Source organism: Oncorhynchus clarkii, chromosome 20, assembly GCF_045791955.1.
Source record: "Oncorhynchus clarkii lewisi isolate Uvic-CL-2024 chromosome 20, UVic_Ocla_1.0, whole genome shotgun sequence".
NCBI classification, from domain to species: Eukaryota; Metazoa; Chordata; class Actinopteri; order Salmoniformes; family Salmonidae; genus Oncorhynchus; species Oncorhynchus clarkii.
In genome coordinates this window covers 76,708,225-76,729,285 of record NC_092166.1, presented here as the reverse complement: position 1 = coordinate 76,729,285, position 21,061 = coordinate 76,708,225, and the positions used below count along the sequence as shown (strand labels likewise).

Sequence of the window (21,061 nt, the reverse complement as noted above, 5' to 3'; positions counted from 1 at the left end):
TGTCAAATTTCAGCTCTGCTTGAGCTGCTCTGGTCAACTGTAAGCGCTGTTATTGTGAAGTGGAAATGTCTACGAGCAACAACGGCTCAGCCGCGAGGTGGTAGGCAACACAAGCTCACAGAACGGGACCGCCGAGTGCTGTAGTGTGTAAAATAATCTTCTGTCCTCTGTTCCAACACTCACTACTGAGTTCCAAACTACCTCTGGAAGCAACATCAGCGCAATAACTTTTCGTCGGGAGCTTCCATGGCCAAGTAGCCTATCACCATGCGCAATGCCAAGCTTTGCCGCCACTGGACTCCGGAGTAGTGGAAACACGTTCTCTGGTGTGATGAATCACGCTTCACCATCTGGCAGTCCGAAGGACTAATCTGGGTTTGGTGGATGCCAGGAGAACGCTAACTACCCAATTTCATAGTGAGAACTATAACGTTTGGTAAGGGGAGGAATAATGGTCTGGGGTTATTTTTCATGGTTCATAGGCCCCTTAGTTCCAGTGAAGGGAAATCTGAACGCTACAGCATACAATGACATTCTAGATGATTCTGGGCTTCCAACTTTGTGGGAACAGTTTGGGGAAGGCCCTCGTGCACAAAGTGAGGTCCATACAGAAATGGTTTGTCAAGATCGGTGTGGAAGAAAACAGATCCCTGACCTCAACACCATCGAACACCTTTGGGATGAATTGGAATGCTGACTGAGAGCCAGGCCTTATCGCCCAACATCAGTGCCCGATCTCACTAACGCTTGTGGCTGAATGGAAGCAAATCCCCGCAGTGGAAAGCCTTCCCAGAAGAGTGGAGGCTGTTATAGCAGCAAAAGGGGGTCCAAATCCATATTAATGTCCATGATTTGAAATGAGATGTTCGACGAGCAGGTGTCCACATACTTCTGGTGGTGTCGTGTATGTACATGGACAGAATGTTTTGTTGACATCCTGTACTTTACTTGAACAGTTGTGCATGCCTTTCCTGAAATGCAGCAGCACTTAAGAGATACAAAACATCTTATGAATATAGAATGAAAATGTTGCTTTGTTGATTGAAGAGATACATTTTATTTTGTATTTGTTAATTTCCTAAATATTCCTCTCAAATTATCTAATGCACTGCTAAGAAAGTTCAGAAGATTGTGCTGCTCTTATGCATATCCTTTAATAGTTGTTAATGCAGTGCAGAAAAAGTGCCTTAGTCATTAATGTACTTTGACCTACTCACCTTGCCCTATACCACATTTGAACCTGATCTGACACCATAAACTTGTTCAATGATTAAATTATGCTTGTGTTCATTTGTGTTTTTGAGACTTATGTAATAACGGAATGACAATCAAAGGCGTTTGGTATTTTCTTTGTTGGTTTCTTTTTGTTAAGTAATTTATTTTTTATATATATTTTTAGTGGGTTATTGAAGACAGGTTGAAAGGGAAGTGATGCAGTTGTGAGCGCGTAATTTGTACGCGCATGCGCACTTTCACATAACACTTCCTAGTGCCACTGGGCGAGTTCGTTTTGCATGGACCGGAACCCGGGTGTGTGAAGATTTAACCTAAGCACCAATGGAATGGTCGCAGATGTACTATCTCCACTCATCCTGGACACCGGGGCATGCAAAACGAACAAACCCATTGGGACAACAGGCGTACATTTTTACTCATTTATTTTACGTTTAAATTAGCAAATACCAGGTAAATTAATTCATTATATTCCTATCTGAGTTATATGCATATATTTCAAGTGGTCAGTGTTTGTCAAGTGTCCGTTTCCGTTCGCTACATAATTGTATCTAGCTAGACTATCTTGTAACATTTAGCTATGTAGTCTAAGATGAATTGGTCTTTACCCATACTCTTGCTCCACAGCACTGCAATGGCAATTGACTGGCTTGGATTTGGGTACGCTGCAGCCATAGTCCTTGGGGGATTCATGGGATACAAGAAAAAAGGTAGGAGTTTCTAGCCAAGCAGTTCAAATGCACAAAGCAACATTCATTTGTCATTATCACAGTTTCATTCAAGTTTCAAGTTTTGAATGTCACTTGCATAAGTACAGTGAAATACCTTTCTTGCAAACTCAAAACCCAACAATGCAATAATCAATAACAGTGTAATACTAGAAAAAACACCAGAAAGAAGAAGAAATATGAAGAACACAATAACTAAGTAATTATACTGTGTACATGGTCAGTTCCAATACCATATTAACAATGTGCAGGGACACTGGAGTGGTGGGAGGTAGATATGTATAGGGTTAAGGTGACTAGGCAACAGGATACAAGATAAACAGTGACAGCAGCAGCTTGTATGTGAGTGTGTATAGAGTCAGTATAAATGTATGTGCATATAATGTGAGTGAGCAGATGATGGTGTGTGTGTGTGTGCAGGGCCCTGTGCAGAACTAAAAGGTAAATAAAGATAATCTGTGTAGCTACTTTGTTAGCTATTTATCAGTCTTATTGCTTGGAGATAGAAGCTGTTCAAGAGCCTGTTGGTGTCAGACTTGATGCACCGGTACCGCTTGCCGTACGGAAGCAGACAAAATAGTCTATGGCTTGAGGGGTTTGAGTCTTTAACGATTTTCAGGGCCTTCCTTCCACACTGCCTGATATAGATGTCCAGGATGGCAGGGAGCTCTGCCCCAGTGATGTGGTGGGCTGTCCGCACCATCCTCTGTAGCGCCATGCGATCGAGGGCGGTGCTATTGTCATACTAGGCAGGGATGCAGCCAGTCAAAATGCTCTCAATGGTACCGCTGTAGAACTTTTTGAGGATTTGACTAACTTTTTCAACCTCCTGAGGGGGAAGAGACGCTGTCGCGCCTTCTTCACGACTGCACACGTGTTTTTGGACCCCGTTCCTGTAGTATATCATGATCAGCTCCTTGGTCTTACTGACTTTGACCCTGTTAACAAGCTGATGGCAAGTAACAGATATTTTTTGTTTGTTTTACTACAGGTAGTGTCATGTCACTGATAGCTGGGCTATTGTTTGGCAGCATAGCCGCCTATGGGGCCTTCATGATTTCAAATGACCCAACCAAGACTTTCTACTCCCTCGGTTAGTATGCCTGCTATGCTGGGATGTATACGTGTTGGGATGTGTATATTTTAGGTCTTGACGTATGAAATTCTATATCAAGACATCTTTTTTTTCTTCTCTCAGTTGCCTCAGGAGCGCTGACAATAGTAATGGGAATGAGATTCAAGAAATCTGGTAAAATAATGCCAGGTGGTATCATGGCAGGACTAAGGTGAGAATCATCAAAAGTCCATTATAACCATTATTGCATGGTTTTGAAATATATGGAGGTTAGGTGAATGTGTTCATGAAACTCTTTGCTGATTTTCATTGTATTTTGATGTCTGTTACAATTGACCTTGTATTGGAATGTTTCTAATTAAATAATTAATGTGCACAATCAATATGAAGTTATCATATCTGTTTTCTTTACTCAGTGTGCTGATGGTCCTACGACTTCTCTTCATGAGTGTGATTGTAATGTGATTTGAACAATACAACAACCAACTAAAGCAAGATGGAAAATGTCATCACAAGGGATGAATTTGCATTTACACATTGTTTGTGCTTGCCTATATGTATTATTGTAATCATCCTTAATGTTTGTACGTTCTTTAAAGAACTTGATCCTGCAACCTATGATCATATTGCTGCTTTTATGTAATTCCTCAAGTATGCAGCACTGGGGCAGTGAGTGCACATACACAATGACTAAATACTATGTGAATGTTGAGTAAAAAGGGTGTTACAGTGCCTTGCAAAAGTATTCATCCCCCTTGGCGCTTTCCCCATTTTGTTGCATTACAACCTTTAATTTAAATAGATTTCTATTTGGATTTCATGTAATGGACATACATAAAATAGTCCAAATTGTATGAAGTTAAATTTTAAAAGGTACTTGTTTAAAAAAAAATACAAACGGAAAAGTGGTGCGTGCATAAGTATTCACCCCTTTGCTATGCAGCCCCTAAATAAGATCTGGTGCAACCAATTACCTTCAGAAGTCACATAATTTGTTAAATAAAGTCCACCTGTGTGCAATCTAAGTGTCACATGATCTCAGTATATATAAACATGTTCTGAAAGGCCCCAGTCTGGAACACCACTAAGCAAGGGGCACCATGAAGACCAATGAGCTCTACAAACAGGTCAGGGGCAAAGTTGTGGAGAAGTACAGATTGTTGAGTTATAAAAGAATATCAGAAAGAATATGACAAACCTGCCAAGAGAGGGCCGCCCACCAAAACTCACAGACCAGGCAAGGAGGGCATTAATCAGAGAGGCAATAAAGAGACCAAAGATAACCCTGAAGGAGCTGCAAAGCTCCACAGTGGAGATTGGAGTATCTGTCCATAGGACCACTTTAAGCGGTACACTCCACATAGCTGGGCTTTACCGAAGAATGGACAGAAAAAAGCCATTGCTTAAAGAAGGGAAAAAAAGCAAACACGTTTGGTGTTTGCCAAAAGGCATCTGGGAGACTCCCCAAACATATGGAAGAAGGTACTCTGGTCAGATGAGACTAAAATTGAGCTTTTTGGCCATCAAGGAAAACGCTGTCTCCCATCACCCCGAGAACACCATCCTCACAGTGAAGCATGGTGGTGGCAGCATCGTGCTCTGGGGATGTTTTTCATCAGCAGGGACTGGGGAAACTGGTCAGAATTGAAGGAATGATGGATGGCTCTAAATACAGGGAAATTCTTGAGGGAAACCTGTTTGTCTTCCAGAGACTAGACTGGGATGGAGGTTCACCTTCCAGCAGGACAATGACCCTAAGCATACTGCTAAAGCAACACTTGAGTGGTTTAAGGGGAAACATTTAAACGTCTTGGAAAGCTCAGACCTCAATTCAATTGAGAATCTGTGCTATGACTTAAAGATTGCTGTACACTAGCAGAACCCATCTAACTTGAAGGAGCTGGAGCAGTTTTGCCTTGAAGAATGGGCAAAAATCCCAGTGGCTAGATGTGCCAAGCTTATAGAGACATACCCCAAGAGACTTGCAACTGTAATTGCTGCAAAAGGTGTCTATACAAAGTATTGACGTGGGGGGTGAACAGTTTTGCACACAAGTTTTGTTTCACAAAAACAATGTTGCATCTTCAAAGTGGTAGGCATGTTGTGTAAATTAAATGATACAAACCCCCCCCCCCCCCAAAATCCATTTGAATTCCAGGTTGTAAGGCAACAAAATAGGAAACATGCCAAGGGGGTGAATACTTTCACAAGCCCCTGTACTTCCTTGAATAGTTATGTTGTCTCATCGGAAATTGTTTAAGTTGAATGAAGTACAGTATTACAATAACTATTCACTCAGTCATTGTTAGAACAAAGGAGCACTTTTTGTTGAACAATTAAATTTACTACTGGTTATAAGCACACAGGCTATGATTTTTTCAATGGATATGGGAACAGAAATACAATGACATTTACTACTCGTACAAAATACATTTTATAGCATTGCAGGTTTGACTACTAACATTTCAGTAGTTTTACATAATCATATTCAGTTGCATGACAGTAAATATCCTCTATCAATGATGGAAAACTCACAACAGACACAGAGGGTTTAGTTACAGAAAATATTTTGTTTGTTCAACAGCCTTTTTCTTTGTGCACATTATTGGAAAACATTAAATACTTGTGCTCGTTAAACAATTGTCCTTTACACATTGTAATAGAAATTACCATCAAGGACTCAAGTCAATTAGTAAATTAACTTTATTAAGAGTCACGCCAGTGGAAAGGTTACAACAAACTCTGCACACTCAGTACAGGTTGGTCAGAAGCTCTACGAGGGGACTGTCCCCAGGCACCTTTTATACTAGGATACACACAACTCACACAGACACGATTCATCCTCAGCACGAGGAGTTTTGGGTACAAAAGAGAATGTGTAACAAGACACCTGCTCCTGATAAAGTTCTCAGAGGCTATTTCTGGGCGTTCACCCAAGTAAATCAAGGTTCTCTCTTGGGTATTGTCGGAAACTTCTTGTGAGCACAAAGGGAACTAGTTATAAAACAATTTTGCAAACAATACACCACACTCATATTGCCAGGGTTAAACAATTCATAAGCTTATGTCATAATTTCTCCACAACATGTTACAAGAAATTATGACTTGGAATGACAATATGGAACCATGTACAGGTAATATATTATATTAGCTTCAACTCTTTAAAGTCAATTTTACTTGATGTTTAGATGAGAATCAGAGCTTGAAGTCTAACACCTCACACACAGTCTTTACATATACGTCATCTGATTGAGGCTTCCTCTTGCTGCCTGGCTGCAGGAACTTGTGAATGGCTGGGAGGCTTTTCATATTCCCTTGAAAAGCCTGAAAAGAAAACCATTCACACCCAATCAAGAATGAATCAACTGAAGTATCCATGGATCTTTTTACCCTTCTTTTAAATCTGCTGTGTAATATGTCCTAATCATCTATCCTTCCTCCCAGGGTGTGCACTTGTTTTTCTCCCCTTCACTGATTTGAAAGGCAATTACTGGCAAAAGAAATATGCCTCCACTAATCCAATGCTTTGAGATTTGTGGGAAGTACTGAAAGAGTGTAGACTTCATGAGAGAGGAGAGATTATTGGGACACACCCAGGATTTTGTAGCAGTACATTTGAACCGGTATGGCCAGTCATATTGTATATCTAACAAATGTGCCGTGGAGCTGGTATGTGATATTCATATGCTACTGGGGTTATGTCAACCTCTAACATGTTTTGATGAGACTCAAATGAAACAAGATGATTTGACTAATGATTATTTTGTCAAGAACAAAATACATTTGTAATCAACTTTACCTTAACAACAGGGAATTTGGAAAGAATTGTTGGAAATTTCTCCTCCAACATCAAGGTGGTTTCAAGTAGCTGGACATCAGCACAGCTCAACTGAAAACCCACCAGGTACTGGGAGCCAATTAGCGCCTGTGAGAAAATCACAAGCACAGCCTCTTTATACTATACAACTTGTACAAACGTGCCAACCTTCTTTTCTGTTGCCTTAGCAAACATGGTATGTTGCAATTGTTATGCTAATATAATAGCTTAGATTAGATTTCCTCCCCTTAGTGAGCTCTACTCATCCCATCTGGCCAAGGCCCAAATCATACAGTACCTTCTCGAACACAGGGAGGTAACGGCTTGTTGCTTTCCTCTCTATCTCCTCCAGTTTAGTTTCCTTGGTGTCAGGCGGCATGAAGGGCAACGCCATCATCATTTGCATCAAGTCCTGCACGCCCTCAGCATACATGTCAATCCTAAAAGTAAATGAAAACCAAACCCTTTGAAACCATAGCAGATTTCCCTCATTTTTTATACAAACAGCTTCACTTATGTCTCTGCCATACAATCAAACAAGTAAATAAATGTTAGAATTCAATCATAAAAAAATGTCATACATACATGACTCGTTCTTTTAAGTCTTTCCCATAGAGATTGTATTTCCCTGCTATGTAGTTCAGGATAGCCTTGGTTTGAACCAGCTTCATTCCATCCATTTCCACCAAGGGAACCTGCTCAAACATGAGTGCTCCATCTTTTTAAAAAAAATGAAGGTTAAACAATTAAACACCCTTCAAAACAATGAGCGTGTTATCAGATTTCTATTACCATTGTGACCAAACTTACCACTCAACAGTTTTACATATTCCTGACGCTTTGTTATATTCACTTCTTCAAACTGTGGACATAAAATGTATATTTGAATTATGACAGAACATCCAGTTCAGTGATCTATCTGTGGGCATCACATGTTTGTCTAGCCACTATTTCACTCTAGCCACTATTTCAACTCATGTAAACGCCCTACAATAAAATTGTGTTTTATTTGCTCAGCCTACGTACCTCAACTCCAGCAACTGCTAAAAGCCATCGAATTGACTCCATTCTCCCCCTCCCATTGAAATACGTCAACACCACTTTTCCAGACATGGTGAAATTGAAGTTTACTGTAGAAAAGAAATAACCACATTCCATTACGCTTTCACGTGTGTGCAAATACAGCAATGTTGCGCTAGATGCATTGCAATAGATTTGGTGCATGCATGCCAGTCAAATACATTACTGTACATTGTGAACAGACTACTCTGAAACTAGAAAACTGAAACATACAAGAAAATAAAGCTGAAAAACAAAAGCATACAAAACATGCGGTTGTCTGTGTAATTATCAACCAATAATTTCTAGATAAGTCTAAGAAGTAATACTGACCTTATATATCAAGAGACAAGTATGCACCTGTTATGTGTGTGTGAACTCCGAATAAGTTAATTTACAAAGTTACGAAACGCTTCTAACGAAGAAGTGAACCTCAAGGACTGTGTCATATGACCTACATGAGAGTTGAGTTGGAGATTTGCATGTCTGCAAGGCATCATGGGTAAAATAACAAATGCATTGTGAAACAAACATATTAGAAGGCAAATCACATATTCACCGACTCCCTCTTACAGAAGATGTCATAACAGACAACAGTATTTTAAAATACGACCCACAAAAACAATACAAACCGTAACTGCAAATCGTATGACTCTTTCTCGGTATATAAACCGACGAGCCACTCCTCTACTGCGGATGTGAGGGCGATCTGGCTGCGACATCTGTCACCCCATTGATCGCTAGGGTTGATTCGGCTGATCTGGCTGGCTAGGCGGGTGTCCCCTTCCTCCCTCACCGCTCCATGTGCGTCCCTCCCGAAGCCCCGCGCTCGGTGGAAGAGGACGAGTTTCCCGGACGAGCATCGTTGGTATACGCGTAGCTGCACTCCCTGCTAGAACCTCCAAACAAGCTCAAGGCCCATTTGTAGGAGAAACGTAGGGAAGTCAAGCTCCAAGACTTCAGACACATCCAAATGAGGCACTGCACGTGGCAGTCTGCCTTCTTTTGTAAAAAAAACATTTTTTTAAACTTTAAATCAACTGGATCAAAACCCAGAGCTGCCAAGGTAAAAATCTTCTAAAAGTTCTTCTCCTGGGCAGTTAACCCAAAGGCCTTCATTGTAAATAATATTTTTTTCTTAACTACTTAATTACTAAATCAGACGATAAACCAATGAGTTTATTGATTACAAATCAAAACAGAATTATGTCAAAGAATTATGACCATTACAAAAAAAAACTGTTGTTAATGAAATGGTCATTACAATACCACATAAATAAAATGTTAGCAATGGCATTTGGCAACTGGCAGTTATACATGTTTTTACAATTTGTCCCAGCAGATAAACTAAGTCAACGTACAATCTCTCAATACATTTTTTTGAGAGCCACACAATTCATTACAAAAAAAGATAACACTAAAGCCAATTGTGTCATCAATTCTGATTAAAATAAAGCACAGAGTTATTGATTTAGAGAAAAAAAACAATGAATAAAATATAAAAATGATCAAGATGTGATCAAGATGTGTTTCCTGTATTCCAGAATGTCTCATGAAAGAAAGCACCAAGAAAAACATGTAAAAAAAATAAAAAGACAAATTGGCAACAGAAAAACAGTGTTGGCCAAAATATCACAGTGATATTTGCAATATAAAATGCATAAAGACTGGATCGTGGGGACGTCATGGGGCCGTTTTACAAAATCTATGGAACAAACATTTTAAGAAGGGGCTGAGAAAGTTATGCTACGCAATAAACAAAAAAATGGTATGGAATTTGTCACTGAACAAAATGGAACAAAATGTGACGACACCAACATTTTGCAGGGGTCATTTATCCATATAATACACACACACACTGAAAAAGTTGTACATTGAACAATATAGACACAGATTAATACAAAACCAAGGTTATTGCTGTATAACATGTACATACTTTGATATGAAAACATACGTTTTTCCTTTTATAGGGAAAAGACAAATCTGAAGTACTGAAATAACACAAGTGTCCCAAAGAGGCCACTAGCGGTGTCCATATTTGGCAGACCAGTCTGTGCGCCCATGGATGGCCTGTGCTGGGGGGCGAGAGCGTAGGCCAGGCGTAGTCTTGGTGGGCGACGGCACATAGGACGAGGCACCCATCTGACTTCTGCTAGACGACCTCCAGGTTGCATAATCTGTGACAGCAGAGACAAGCCGCATTATTACCTTACAATAGAATTACATTACTACACAGCACCTAGCCTGGATTGACAACTGTGCATCGAGACTACAAAGATCCCTCACTTGATGCTGTCGAGTCCCCAATAGATCCCTCACTTGATGCTGTCGAGTCCCCAATAGATCCCTCACTTGATGCTGTCGAGTCCCCAATAGGTCCCTCACTTGATGCTGTCGAGTCCCCAATAGATCCCTCACTTGATGCTGTCGAGTCCCCAATAGGTCCCTCACTTGATGCTGTCGAGTCCCCAATAGATCCCTCACTTGATGCTGTCGAGTCCCCTATAGGTCCCTCACTTGATGCTGTCGAGTCCCCTATAGATCACTCACTTGATGCTGTTGAGTCCCCTATAGGTGCGAGTTGCACTCTTTGGCCGGCAGAGCCAACCTCTTTTTTGTAATAGTTCGGTACATATCCACTTGGAAGAGTATTTGAACCTGTGATTGGGCCATCAAAGATAACAGGAAATGTACCTTACATGTAATACTGTTAGCACACACCACAGATAGACATCACCCTAGCTTATACCACACAGCCCTCTCACTAGTGTAGTAGGATGACAGGTGATAAACATGCAGGACATTGGTCCCAACACAAATCATTACCATGAGTGCCTCGGTTAGGAAGTGTTCCTCCAACAGGAATTTTGCTGCCCCAGAGGTTGCTTTCACTGTAGTTGGAATTTATTGCCATATTCTTTTTAGTACTTAAACCTGCAGGGTTAGATGGGATAGATTAGGAAATATAGTTTGATATGTAATTTCCATTGCAACAAGCTGCCCCTTGTGGTTCAACAAGACTACATCATCATGACTCAGCAACATAGCCACTCCTGAGATGATGATCATTGATAATCAGGTGCTGAAAATAATGTGCTTTCATCCAGGTTTGAAAACCAACCAGGCATTCTATATCAGAGCATGTACATATGCGTATGCCTCTGATTTGGTAGAAACATGGCAGTTACATCAAGTTCAAAGTTTACTGACAAAGAAGGCTCAATGCCGATTAGTGACCCCATTTTATGATAAAAACTACCGTTCAAACGTTTGGGGTCACTTAGAAATGTCCTTCTTTTCCATGGAAACATACATGAAATGTGTTGCAAAATGAATAGGAAATATAGTCAGGATGTTGACAAGGTTATAAATAATGATTCTTAATTGAAATACTAATTGTGTCCTTCAAACATAGCTTTCGTCAAAGAATCCTCCATTTGCAGCAATTACAGCCTTGCAGACCTTTGGCATTCTAGTTGTCAATTCATTGAGGTAATCTGAATAGATTTCACTCCATGCTTCCTGAAGCACCTCCCACAAGTTGGATTGGCTTGGCCTGATGGGCACTTACCATACGGTCAAGCTGCTCCCACAACAGCTTAATTGGGTTGAGATCCGGTGACTGTGCTGGCCACTCCATTATAGACAGAATACCAGCTGACGGCTTCTTCCCTAAATAGTTCTTGCATAGTTTGGAGCTGTGCATTGGATCATTGTTCTGTTGTAGGAGGAAATTGTCTCCAATTAAGCACCGTCCACAGGGTATGGCATGGGGTTGCAAAATGGAGTGATAGCCTTTCTTCTTCAAGATCCCTTTTACCCTGTACAAATCTCCCACTTTACCACCACCAAAGCACCCCCAGACCATCACATTGCCTCCACTATGCTTGACAGATGGCGTCAAGCACTCCTCCAGCATTTGCGTCTCACGAATGTTCTTCTTTGTGAACCTCAAACTTAAATGAAATTAATCTGTCCATAACACTGTTTTCCAATCTCCCAGTCTGTTCTTTTGCCCCTCTTAATCTTTTATTTTTATTGGCCAGTCTGGGATATGGTTTTTTCTTTGCAACTCTGCCTAGCAGGCCAGCATCCCGGAGTCGCCTCTTCACTGTTGACGTTGAGACTGGTGTTTTGTGTGTACTATTTAATGAAGCTGCCAGTTGATAACTTGTGAGGCATCTGTTTCTCAAACTAGACCATCTAATGTACTTGTCCTCTTGCTCAGTTGTGCACCGGGGCCTCCCACTCCTCTTTCTATTCTGGTTAGAGCCAGTTTACGCTGTTCTGTGAAGGAAGTAGTACACAGCATTGTACGAGATCTTCTTTATCGGCAATTTCTCACATGAAATAGCCTTCATTTCTCAGAACAAAAATAGACTGATGAGTTTCAGAAGAAATGTCTTTGTTTCTGGCCATTTTGAGCCTGTAATCGAATCCACAAATGCTGATGCTCCAGATACTCAACTAGTCTAAAGGCCAGTTTTATTGCTTCTTTAAAATCAGCACAACAGTTTTCAGCTGTGCTAACATAATTGCAAAAGGTTTTTCTAATGATCAATTAGCCTTTTAAAATGAAACTTGGGATTAACTAACACAACGTTCCATTGGAAGACAGGAGTGATGGTTGCTGATAATGGGCCTCTGTACACCTATGTAGATATTTTTTAAATCAGCCGTTTCCAGCTACAATAGTAATTTACTACAATGTCTACACTGTATTTCTGATCAATTTGATGTTATTTTAAATGGACAGAAAATGTGTCTTCTTTCAAAAACAAGAAAATTTCTAAGTGACCCCAAACTTTTGAACAGTAGTGTACATTGGCAGTAACTGGAAGTGCCTTGTTAAAAATATCCACTTGGAAGAAAGGTAAGGTTTTTGTATTTTCTACCTGGTAGATATCTTGACTGCTTCAAGTAATACTGTTTGGCCGAGGCTGTCCTTGAAGGCTCCTGGTAGGACATGGCCTTGTTCAGATTCAAAGGTGCATCGTCACCTGTCGTCACCTGCCCCTTAACTTTGGGGCTGCTAAAATCCAAAACATTTCCGTACCTGAAAGGCATAACAGAAATACATAAAGCCCTTATCTGAAAAGATCAGACTGATAACGCACAGGTCACTGGGATAATGCAGGCTAAAGCAGGTCACTGGGATAACACAGGTTTACTCAGGTCACTGGGATAACGCAGGTTAAAGCAGGTCACTGGGATAACACAGGTTTACTCAGGTCACTGGGATAACGCAGGTTAAAGCAGGTCACTGGGATAACACAGGTTTACTCAGGTCACTGGAATAACGCAGGCAGACAATCTCACCTGCTCAATGTCTCCTCTCTTCGTTTTTCTGTAGGAAAGTTTGTTTTGCCCAGAAAACTTAGTGAGGTCAGCTCAGTGTCCTCAAAGTCATCCCACTCGTCACCCTTTAGGAGGCCTGTGCCATGGCCCCATCGCCGGCGTCCTCCACCCTTAGGTTTCGTCTGATAGCTTAAGAAGTTGGCATTCTCAGCCTCCTGGGTCAACTGTTAAAAAAGGGAAATGGTGTATTAACAATCTCTATGGAGAGAGAAAGAAGAAAAACAGTTCAATTACATTTCTGAAGAATTCATCAACTTTCCATTTCATTTTCTATTCATTTAACAAGGTATTCTAACATTTAATGACATTACACTAATGAATGCTTGCCGTGCTCAAGTAGCCCTGGTTAGTGACTGAAAACTCACCTGGCTCTGCAAGCTCTTGTCAACAACGTAAGTTAAGCGGGTCTGTGGGACCATCTCAGTCTCCTCCTGCTTCATCATGCGGTTGGGCTGCTCTCGCAACAGCTTTGAGTGCCTCTGGTACGATGGAACTGGGGTGGGGGCTGAGACTGGGGCTGGATGGATCTGTTGCAGGGGCCTGGACGAGTTGAAATGCTGATTTGGGGGCGCTGGCTGGGGAGGGGGCACTGGCTTGAGCAGCAGCAGTGGTTGTAGCTGCTGCAGGGGCTGCTGTAAGGGTTGTGGTGGCTGTGGAGGTAGGGGACCTGGCTGAGGCCTGCCCTGCTCCAGGATCTGCTGAGGAGTGCCCAACGCCTGACCCACATAGAAGTAGGAGTACCTGAGGGCCTGCAAATGGAGAAAATAATTAATTGGCTTTGAAGGATCCCAAAGCAGGACATATATCAGTTAACATGCCATTAAAATGTTAGAATATCTAACCTGTTTAGCAATGTACAAGCAAACATAGCTTTAAATCTAATAATTATTTCAGTATTCACCATTCTATTGATAAATGGTAAAATAACTATTCTAAGGATCCATTCTAAACATTTATTTTAGCCTAGATTATAACAGAGATATGTCCCAGCCAGGGTTTGCTACATGGGCAGAGGCTGGCCTCTTCTTAGGGTCCCACTGGAGTAGGTCTCTCATCAGTTGGATGGCCTCAGTACTGGCGTTGGGGATCAGACTGCTCAGATTACTGGGGACACACTGGGGCCAGCGGAAATTCATGGCTGCTGACAACTGGAAGCCCTCCAGCCAGTCATTCTAGAAGAAGTGGATCCAACACAATGATTATTGACCTGCTTATTTTACTATATAGTAATAAAACAGATAGATGTAACCGTTTTTTAGATGTTATGACAAAAATAATCTGTGAAGTTTGTCATTTCAAAAGCACATTACACAAGACTGATCACATCTTCAGTGAGGTTTGATTTATGTCTTTAACACCACCACAAGACATTTTACATGATGATGTGAGGACAGTATAGCTTGCTTTTGGATGATATTCTGGATCTAACTGCCCCGGAGAACAAGGCTACCTTCATTGGAGTTCCCAGGACTTGGCAGATTTTGAAGATGGTGTCCACTTCACTGGAGCCAGGGAACAGAGGCCTGAGGGTGTAAAGCTCTGCCATGATGCAGCCCACAGCCCACTGGTCTATGGGAGAGCTGTACGAGGTGGACCTCAGCAACACCTCTGGAGCTCTGTACCTGGAAGACACCACAGGGAAGGGAGAAGGGCTTTATAGGCTGGTTGATGCTCCCCATGATGAGAGAAATATAAGAGGTTTCATGTCACAAATTGACAGAAAATTACACAAATAAATTCAGGTATAACTAAATATGGTGTCAGTAGTTAGGTTTCCATCCAATTGGCGAAGATTCTAAAATTCGCATTGAAAATATGCGCATTTTCACACTAGTGGTGTTTCCACCAAACTGACGTATGTGATGACGTAGTGCACACAAATGTTTTTATGTACCGGATCAAAATCTAAAGTTCAAAGTGTTTCCATCGGACTTTCAACTCTATCAATAGTTTTGCCACAAAAAGTGTTGCATTAAATAGCAAATGTGTCTACCCTGGGCTTGGCACGTGCGCTCTAGCCAACAGCTCACAGATACAGTACGGGTAGGCTGGCCTACTGTGTATGATGAGATTATGGATAAGAGCGAGAAAAAAGTTTTGTCAAATGGCATTCAAGCATCGATCATCATGTCACCAGAATAAGACCCTCAATATTTTTTGGAAAGCAGCATCAAGCTCATCACTCTGCACTTTCACCACCCTGTGAAGTTCATCATAACTGATTTCATCTGTACCCATCTGTACCCAAACACCATATAATCGAGTGACTCAAAGTTTACTTTGATATGTGTGAGGGAAAAATTATGTATTCATCTTATTTGTTTGAGATTAATAGTTAGAAATGATTTACTTAACTAATATTGTAGTAAGATATTTCCTTCATCCTGAGTGAACTGACAGGAGTTTTTTGAAGCTGGGGCTGGCAACTGATTAAGTGATGGCTAAGTAAAAACCTACAGATGGCATGCCATAGATAAGATGCGGTGGGTGTCACCGAGATCGAGAGAGCCTGGAGGAACAGAGCAAAGGCCTCAGTAGTCCCAATCTTCCTGGCATCTGGGAGACAGCACCAGAGGCAGATGACCATAGGATGAACCCAAAGTGGCTTATCTATATGGGGGGGTGGGTTGAACCAGCTATGACTAAGCATTCTTGGTACGAGGTATATAAGGAACAGCATGGTCTGTAAAGGGTAGGCTCTCGGCCTAACAGTCAAGACTGTTGAGTTGACAGTTTCATTATTGCAATAAGATGATTGTTTGAAGAAATGACTAAGTCTCTCTCAGTACTGAAATTCCACGACATATGATGGTTATTATATCAATATTTGTGCATAAAGGCGTTTCCAACGCCATTTCTCGCATTATTAACTTTACCGACACAAATATATCCCACCATGTCGAATTAACAAATGATCTGTAAGCATTTAAAATCACGCCATCTCAAATGCGTGATTTATTTTTTATATACGGTATGACTTCACTAAAAGCTGTGGATAGAAATGTGGTTAGTGACACATAAACCCATCATATGGAGGTAACAAAACTAACCATCTTGTTGAAACATAATCGGTGTATGGCGGCCGAGATCTTATCTCACGGGCAAGCCCAAAGTCAGCTATTTTCACCAGCTCTGGTCCCATGCACAGAAGATTCTCAGGTTTCATATCCCTGTGAAAGAATCCTAGGGGGGAAAATCATACAGTGAGCATACAAAGTAACAAGTAAAAAGCATTAGCAAAAAGTGCTAGTGTATCTTTCTAATCATACCATGCTTATGAATAAAAGCTAATCCCTGCAGTATCTGGAACATAATATTTCGCACAGCAGATTCAGGGAACAGCCGAGACCTGTAACATGATACAGATAACAATATATGAGCTATGATTTTGACCTACTGACAATTATCCCCAAAGCACTAAACCCATTTCAAATAGCCTATATTTAGGCTATGTGAATCAAAAAAAAGCTATATTTACCTGTCTTTCATTAGTTGATACAAGTTCTCCTTCATGTATTCAAACACAAAGTACAAGTGGTCATTTTCCCGTATAACCTCCTTGAGTTTGACCACATTCGCATGGTTGAGTTTCTTCAAGGACTGAAAGGAGTGAACAAATTAGATGGTACCTTAGCGATCAAGATAAAGCATGAGGGAAATAACCTCAATCTGTAAATCATCAAAAACAGCTCTGCAACACTCCATCATGGCCAGACTTAGATACCACAGGATGCTGCTGAGGGGAGGACAGCTCATAACAATGGCTGAAACGGCGCAAATGGAATGGCATCAACCACCTGGAAACCATTTGTTTGATGTATTTGATACCATTCCAATAATTCCGCTCCAGCCATTACCACGAGCCCATTCTCCCCAATTAAGTTGCTGTCGGCCTCCAGACTTAGAAACATAAAAAGGTAAGACAGAAGATCTGACCCTTTAAAACCGGCATACAACAAATACGCTTCAGTTCAAAATAAAAACATTGATTGACCATCAAAGCATGAATAAACTGTATATCATCTTGGGTACAGTGTGGGGAACAACTGGTATTCCTTAAGGTGCAGCCTTTAGGGATTTCTTTATGCTTTATAACTCAGGTGTAATAAAGAAAACTAGAGCAGATCATAGTAAATGCAGGTGAAGTTTTCTCATGCACTGAAAAGTATGGAAGTAAATGGAGGCACCATGCCATAGTTTTGAGTAGAGGGGAAAGTCGTTATGGGTCTTGGTGGTGGCACATGCTATTTACAGCTGACATTCTAACCAAGATCCCTGGAAGGCTGGTTCCTTCTAGAATGCTGCTACACTCCTTTGGATTCAAGCTCTCGGCAAAGAATGAATGTCTGAGAATGGGTCTGAGTGAGGAACTAGAGAGTTAAAATCCAAAGACAGTACACACAAGAGTCACCTTCTAGATTATTTGTGCTGGTTTCTGTGGTTCTGAGTAGAGGTGGAATTTAAATGGTGGTACAAAAACACTAACTGGTGAAACAGTAGACAACAACTGAAAGCATAGGCTGTATTCTTTAGGCTGCCCTATACCAGTGTGGTGCAGTGCCTACCCTTTCCACCACTGCTGGACAAAATCCTAGGGGAAACACTGCAATAGGTGGAGCATTTTACCCACAAGCATCATATCTGGAAAGGAGAACTTACTATGACCTCACGAAGATTCATGCATTCCTCCCATGAGTAGAATTTTCTCTTCATTCTGAAACAAATATGCAATCATTTCAGCCTAACTGAATTAAAGGACCAACATATCATAGATCATACTTTTTATTGTAAAACATATTGGGACTCTTTTCATTGATATAAGAAGTTTGATGAATACGTATAAAATGTATGATTGAAAAGAGCAGGTTTATAACAGGCCGAGTCCCTGTCCATTTCAATCTCAAGAGAGCGACGCCACCAACATCATAAATTTATGCAACTAGTCTGTGGCTGCCGAACCCCCCACATACTTCCTGTCAAAGTTATAACTAGAAGCCAGAAGTTTTTATGATCCTGCCCAAAGGTACTCACCAACAGATGCCTTTTTTTCAAATCAGCCAAATAGGTGGGCCTGTCAGTCATCCGTGCACTTTCATTCGTCGACATCTGCCTAGACAGCTGTCAGCTTAACCACGCGTGGGATTGGCCACCGGCTAATGCCATTCCTAGCGAATCCCACAGGCACTGGCAGCTAATTTAACTACACGGCTTAGCAGCTACAACAACTTGTAAGCTGAAGCCCTTCAGTTTAGGTACCAGAGGATAATATGTAACCTACACTATACACCAACCCTTAAAAAGGTGGGACTGCAATTGCACACAGAGATCACAGCCTTCTTTTTTTCATACTAACAATGCTATGACAATGTGACCTCCACTCACTTCTTAATTGCGACCAGTTCTCCTGATTCCAGGCTGCGGCCGAGGATGACTGAGCCGTAGGTGCCATCCCCGAGCTGCCTGAGCGTGGTGTATCTATTCATGGTGCTGCCCTCTCCTCACCATCGCCCAGGAGCAGATCAGATCAATACGTGCTGAAGGAACACAGAGAGGTGGTAGGTTGAAGGAACACAGAGGTGGTAGGCTGGCAGCCTCCTGCAGCAGTTGAGTGTAACCAGATGTTCCTGTGACAACAACAGTGGACCACAGGCACAGCTGGAGGACTCATGTTGTCATGGGCTTCTTGCCTCCTCCTGAGGAAAAGGGATGGGAAGGGGTGGGGTGTCAAGCCATAGAACCAATCACAGGGGAGAAATATACACTTATTTTTCCGTTTCCAGACAATACAAGGAATCTGAGACAGATGGTTTCTAATTTCATGCAAATTATCTTCTGACTAGACCTTCAACAGACAGTAGTCAGACTGTTTTAGCCTATTTCATTACTAGCTACCTAGCAAACGTTACCTACAGGGCAGGCATGTATGCATACGATTTTAAGGGTAAAAACTGTCTGGTAAGATTTCTGACCAGAATGTCATGTTATGGTTACTGCTGCAACGAGAAACAGATGTTGCAGTCGAGCTAAGGTTAACGTTAGCTAGACACATGATCAATCTTTGACTTCTGCTGATAATAATGACAAAAAGCAAAGTCAAAATAGTTAAAAAGACACCCACCCAATCCGTTTCAACTCGAATAACGGACATTTGAAGACAACACCAATAAACTACTTGTATAGAGTCGAGCACACTCACTCACATTACCTCCAGGCCCATCACAATAAATCACAGCTGCGCGACCAAGGGCGTCGCAGATTTGCTTATTCTACATCAGTGGTGTTTGACCGAGGTTGGCAACCAATGTTATGTCACATTACCGCCATCTACTGGACTTGGTGTTCTTACCACATCTGACCAAGCCTGCGTACAAAGCGTATCATCTCTGCTTTGACCAATGATTTATATAATGCCGCGTTCAAAAGAACTCGGAACTGGGAACTCGGAAATTTCCGACTTCAGTGCGTTCAAAACAACTGGAAACTCAGAAAAAATACGACTGCATATGTAATCCAGGGTTTATGCCATGTTCAAAAGAACTGGGAACTAGGAAAAATATATGGCCAATTCATGACGTCAGTGGTTTGAAAGTCGGAGCTCTAGAAAGAGTCCCGAGTTGGAATTCCAGCCACTGTTCGGCCATTTTGGCACTCCCAGAAGGAGCAGTACTCCATAGCAATAAATTGAATTCTACGGTATATCATGAAATGTTTCAAGAACAAAAGAACATGTATTTAAGATAAAAATTGTAGTGGGGACAGTAACAGAACTTTCAAAAAACTATACTTTAAAGAAAATGTTTTATATACTTTTTCATATTTTATTTTTCTGTTTATCTCACATAATATATTTTAAAAGTATGCATTAAGGTGTCTGAAATAGAATCAAGGTGGCAAAAACAAATGTAGACATTAATAAATGAATTTCTATAGCTTCCAAAATATTTTTTACACCGTGAGGGAGTGCCAAGATGGAGGTGTGGAGGCTTCAGAACAGTGCCCTCTGGGAGCAATCTAGTGTATATATAAATCATTTGACCTGACACCAACCCAATCTTCAACACATATTGCCATGTCATATTGTTATGTTGCGTCAGTTGGAGTTGACTAACGTTAGCTTCTTCAGCAGCTTCACAGTTAGCAAGCTTCACCAAGCTTTTGTAGCTGCCAACCCACCCTCCCTGCTTGGATCCAGGTGACCTTTCCTGTTTCTACCCCCTCTACCAGTTGCGTCACTGGTGTCAGAAGTGGGAAGGCGCCTCTGTGAAGCTTCCGAAAGAGTTGGTATAACGAGTTCCCTCCCTGACCCTCTCTTTGGCCCTTACCCTTCGTTGTTTGAAGATCTGAAGGGTATGAATAAGTATATGGAGGAGCTTCCACCAAATTGCTTCCACCTTACAGATCTACTAGGGAGGGTTAGGGAATGTAGCCGGCTGAGTAATGAGTATGGAGGAGCAGGGGTCCAATTGGGTCAAGGAATCCGAATACTGCTATGGTGAACTAAATTGACCGTTCCCATTTATTTTTGATGAAAATGTACAGTACCAGTCAAAAGTTTGGACACACCTACTCATTCCAGGCTTTTGTCTTTATTTTTTACTATTTTCTACATTGTAGAATAATAGTGAAGACATCAACACGACGAAATAGCACATACGGAATGATGTATTAACCAAAAAAGTGTTAAACTAATCAAAATATATTTTATATTTGAGATTCTTCAAAGTAGTCACCCTTTGCCATGATGACAGCTTTGCACACTCTTGGCATTAATTCTCTCAACCAGCTGAAATG

At 41.3% G+C, this 21,061-nt stretch overlaps 3 protein-coding genes across 7 annotated transcripts; 1 reads left to right on the top strand and 2 right to left on the bottom strand.

The window, feature by feature from the left end:
- The first annotated feature begins 1,488 nt into the window (after window positions 1-1,488).
- LOC139376931 (transmembrane protein 14A-like) lies at window positions 1,489-5,399 on the top strand. The gene is made up of 5 exons (XM_071119942.1): window positions 1,489-1,686; window positions 1,861-1,943; window positions 2,953-3,054; window positions 3,160-3,247; window positions 3,453-5,399. The coding sequence occupies exons 1-5, from the start codon at window positions 1,607-1,609 to the stop codon at window positions 3,499-3,501; spliced, it is 402 nt and encodes a 133-aa protein (XP_070976043.1). The 5' UTR covers window positions 1,489-1,606; the 3' UTR covers window positions 3,502-5,399.
- A 52-nt stretch (window positions 5,400-5,451) lies between these two features.
- LOC139376929 (glutathione S-transferase 3-like) lies at window positions 5,452-8,372 on the bottom strand. The gene is made up of 7 exons (XM_071119941.1): window positions 8,246-8,372; window positions 7,880-7,983; window positions 7,664-7,715; window positions 7,439-7,571; window positions 7,152-7,293; window positions 6,836-6,961; window positions 5,452-6,360 (listed from the first exon to the last, which is right to left on the bottom strand). The coding sequence occupies exons 2-7, from the start codon at window positions 7,964-7,966 to the stop codon at window positions 6,232-6,234; spliced, it is 669 nt and encodes a 222-aa protein (XP_070976042.1). The 5' UTR covers window positions 7,967-7,983; window positions 8,246-8,372; the 3' UTR covers window positions 5,452-6,231.
- Window positions 8,373-9,073: 701 nt separating this feature from the next.
- Window positions 9,074-19,578, bottom strand: LOC139376927 (serine/threonine-protein kinase ICK-like). Of its 5 annotated transcripts, none has more exons than XM_071119935.1 (14): window positions 19,476-19,578; window positions 18,653-18,963; window positions 17,930-17,984; window positions 16,749-16,870; window positions 16,540-16,619; window positions 16,321-16,453; window positions 14,721-14,892; window positions 14,275-14,442; window positions 13,636-14,019; window positions 13,232-13,434; window positions 12,808-12,968; window positions 10,739-10,846; window positions 10,463-10,570; window positions 9,074-10,089 (listed from the first exon to the last, which is right to left on the bottom strand). In XM_071119935.1, exons 2-14 carry the CDS (start codon window positions 18,751-18,753, stop codon window positions 9,935-9,937), a joined length of 1,950 nt encoding a protein of 649 aa, XP_070976036.1. In that variant the 5' UTR covers window positions 18,754-18,963; window positions 19,476-19,578; the 3' UTR covers window positions 9,074-9,934. The 5 variants fall into 5 exon arrangements, with proteins under 5 accessions (XP_070976036.1, XP_070976035.1, XP_070976037.1 ...); XM_071119934.1 differs by having other exon boundaries at window positions 19,389-19,533; XM_071119936.1 differs by having other exon boundaries at window positions 19,467-19,533.
- Window positions 19,579-21,061: the final 1,483 nt, after the last annotated feature.

Coding starts and splice junctions, on each gene's coding strand:
- LOC139376931 (XM_071119942.1), top strand. CDS start 1,607: ATGCAAAACGAACAAACCCATTGGGACAACAGGCGTACATTTTTACTC. Junction 1,944..2,952: donor CATGGGATACAAGAAAAAAG/GTAGGAGTTTCT, acceptor GTTTTACTACAG/GTAGTGTCATGTCACTGATA. Junction 3,248..3,452: donor GGTATCATGGCAGGACTAAG/GTGAGAATCATC, acceptor TTCTTTACTCAG/TGTGCTGATGGTCCTACGAC.
- LOC139376929 (XM_071119941.1), bottom strand. CDS start 7,966: ATGTCTGGAAAAGTGGTGTTGACGTATTTCAATGGGAGGGGGAGAATG. Junction 7,716..7,879: donor TAGCAGTTGCTGGAGTTGAG/GTACGTAGGCTG, acceptor TTATGTCCACAG/TTTGAAGAAGTGAATATAAC. Junction 7,572..7,663: donor ATATGTAAAACTGTTGAGTG/GTAAGTTTGGTC, acceptor TTTTTTAAAAAG/ATGGAGCACTCATGTTTGAG.
- LOC139376927 (XM_071119935.1), bottom strand. CDS start 18,753: ATGAATAGATACACCACGCTCAGGCAGCTCGGGGATGGCACCTACGGC. Junction 16,454..16,539: donor AGCTTTTATTCATAAGCATG/GTATGATTAGAA, acceptor TTTCCCCCCTAG/GATTCTTTCACAGGGATATG. Junction 14,893..16,320: donor GATTATGTTTCAACAAGATG/GTTAGTTTTGTT, acceptor GGTGTCTTCCAG/GTACAGAGCTCCAGAGGTGT.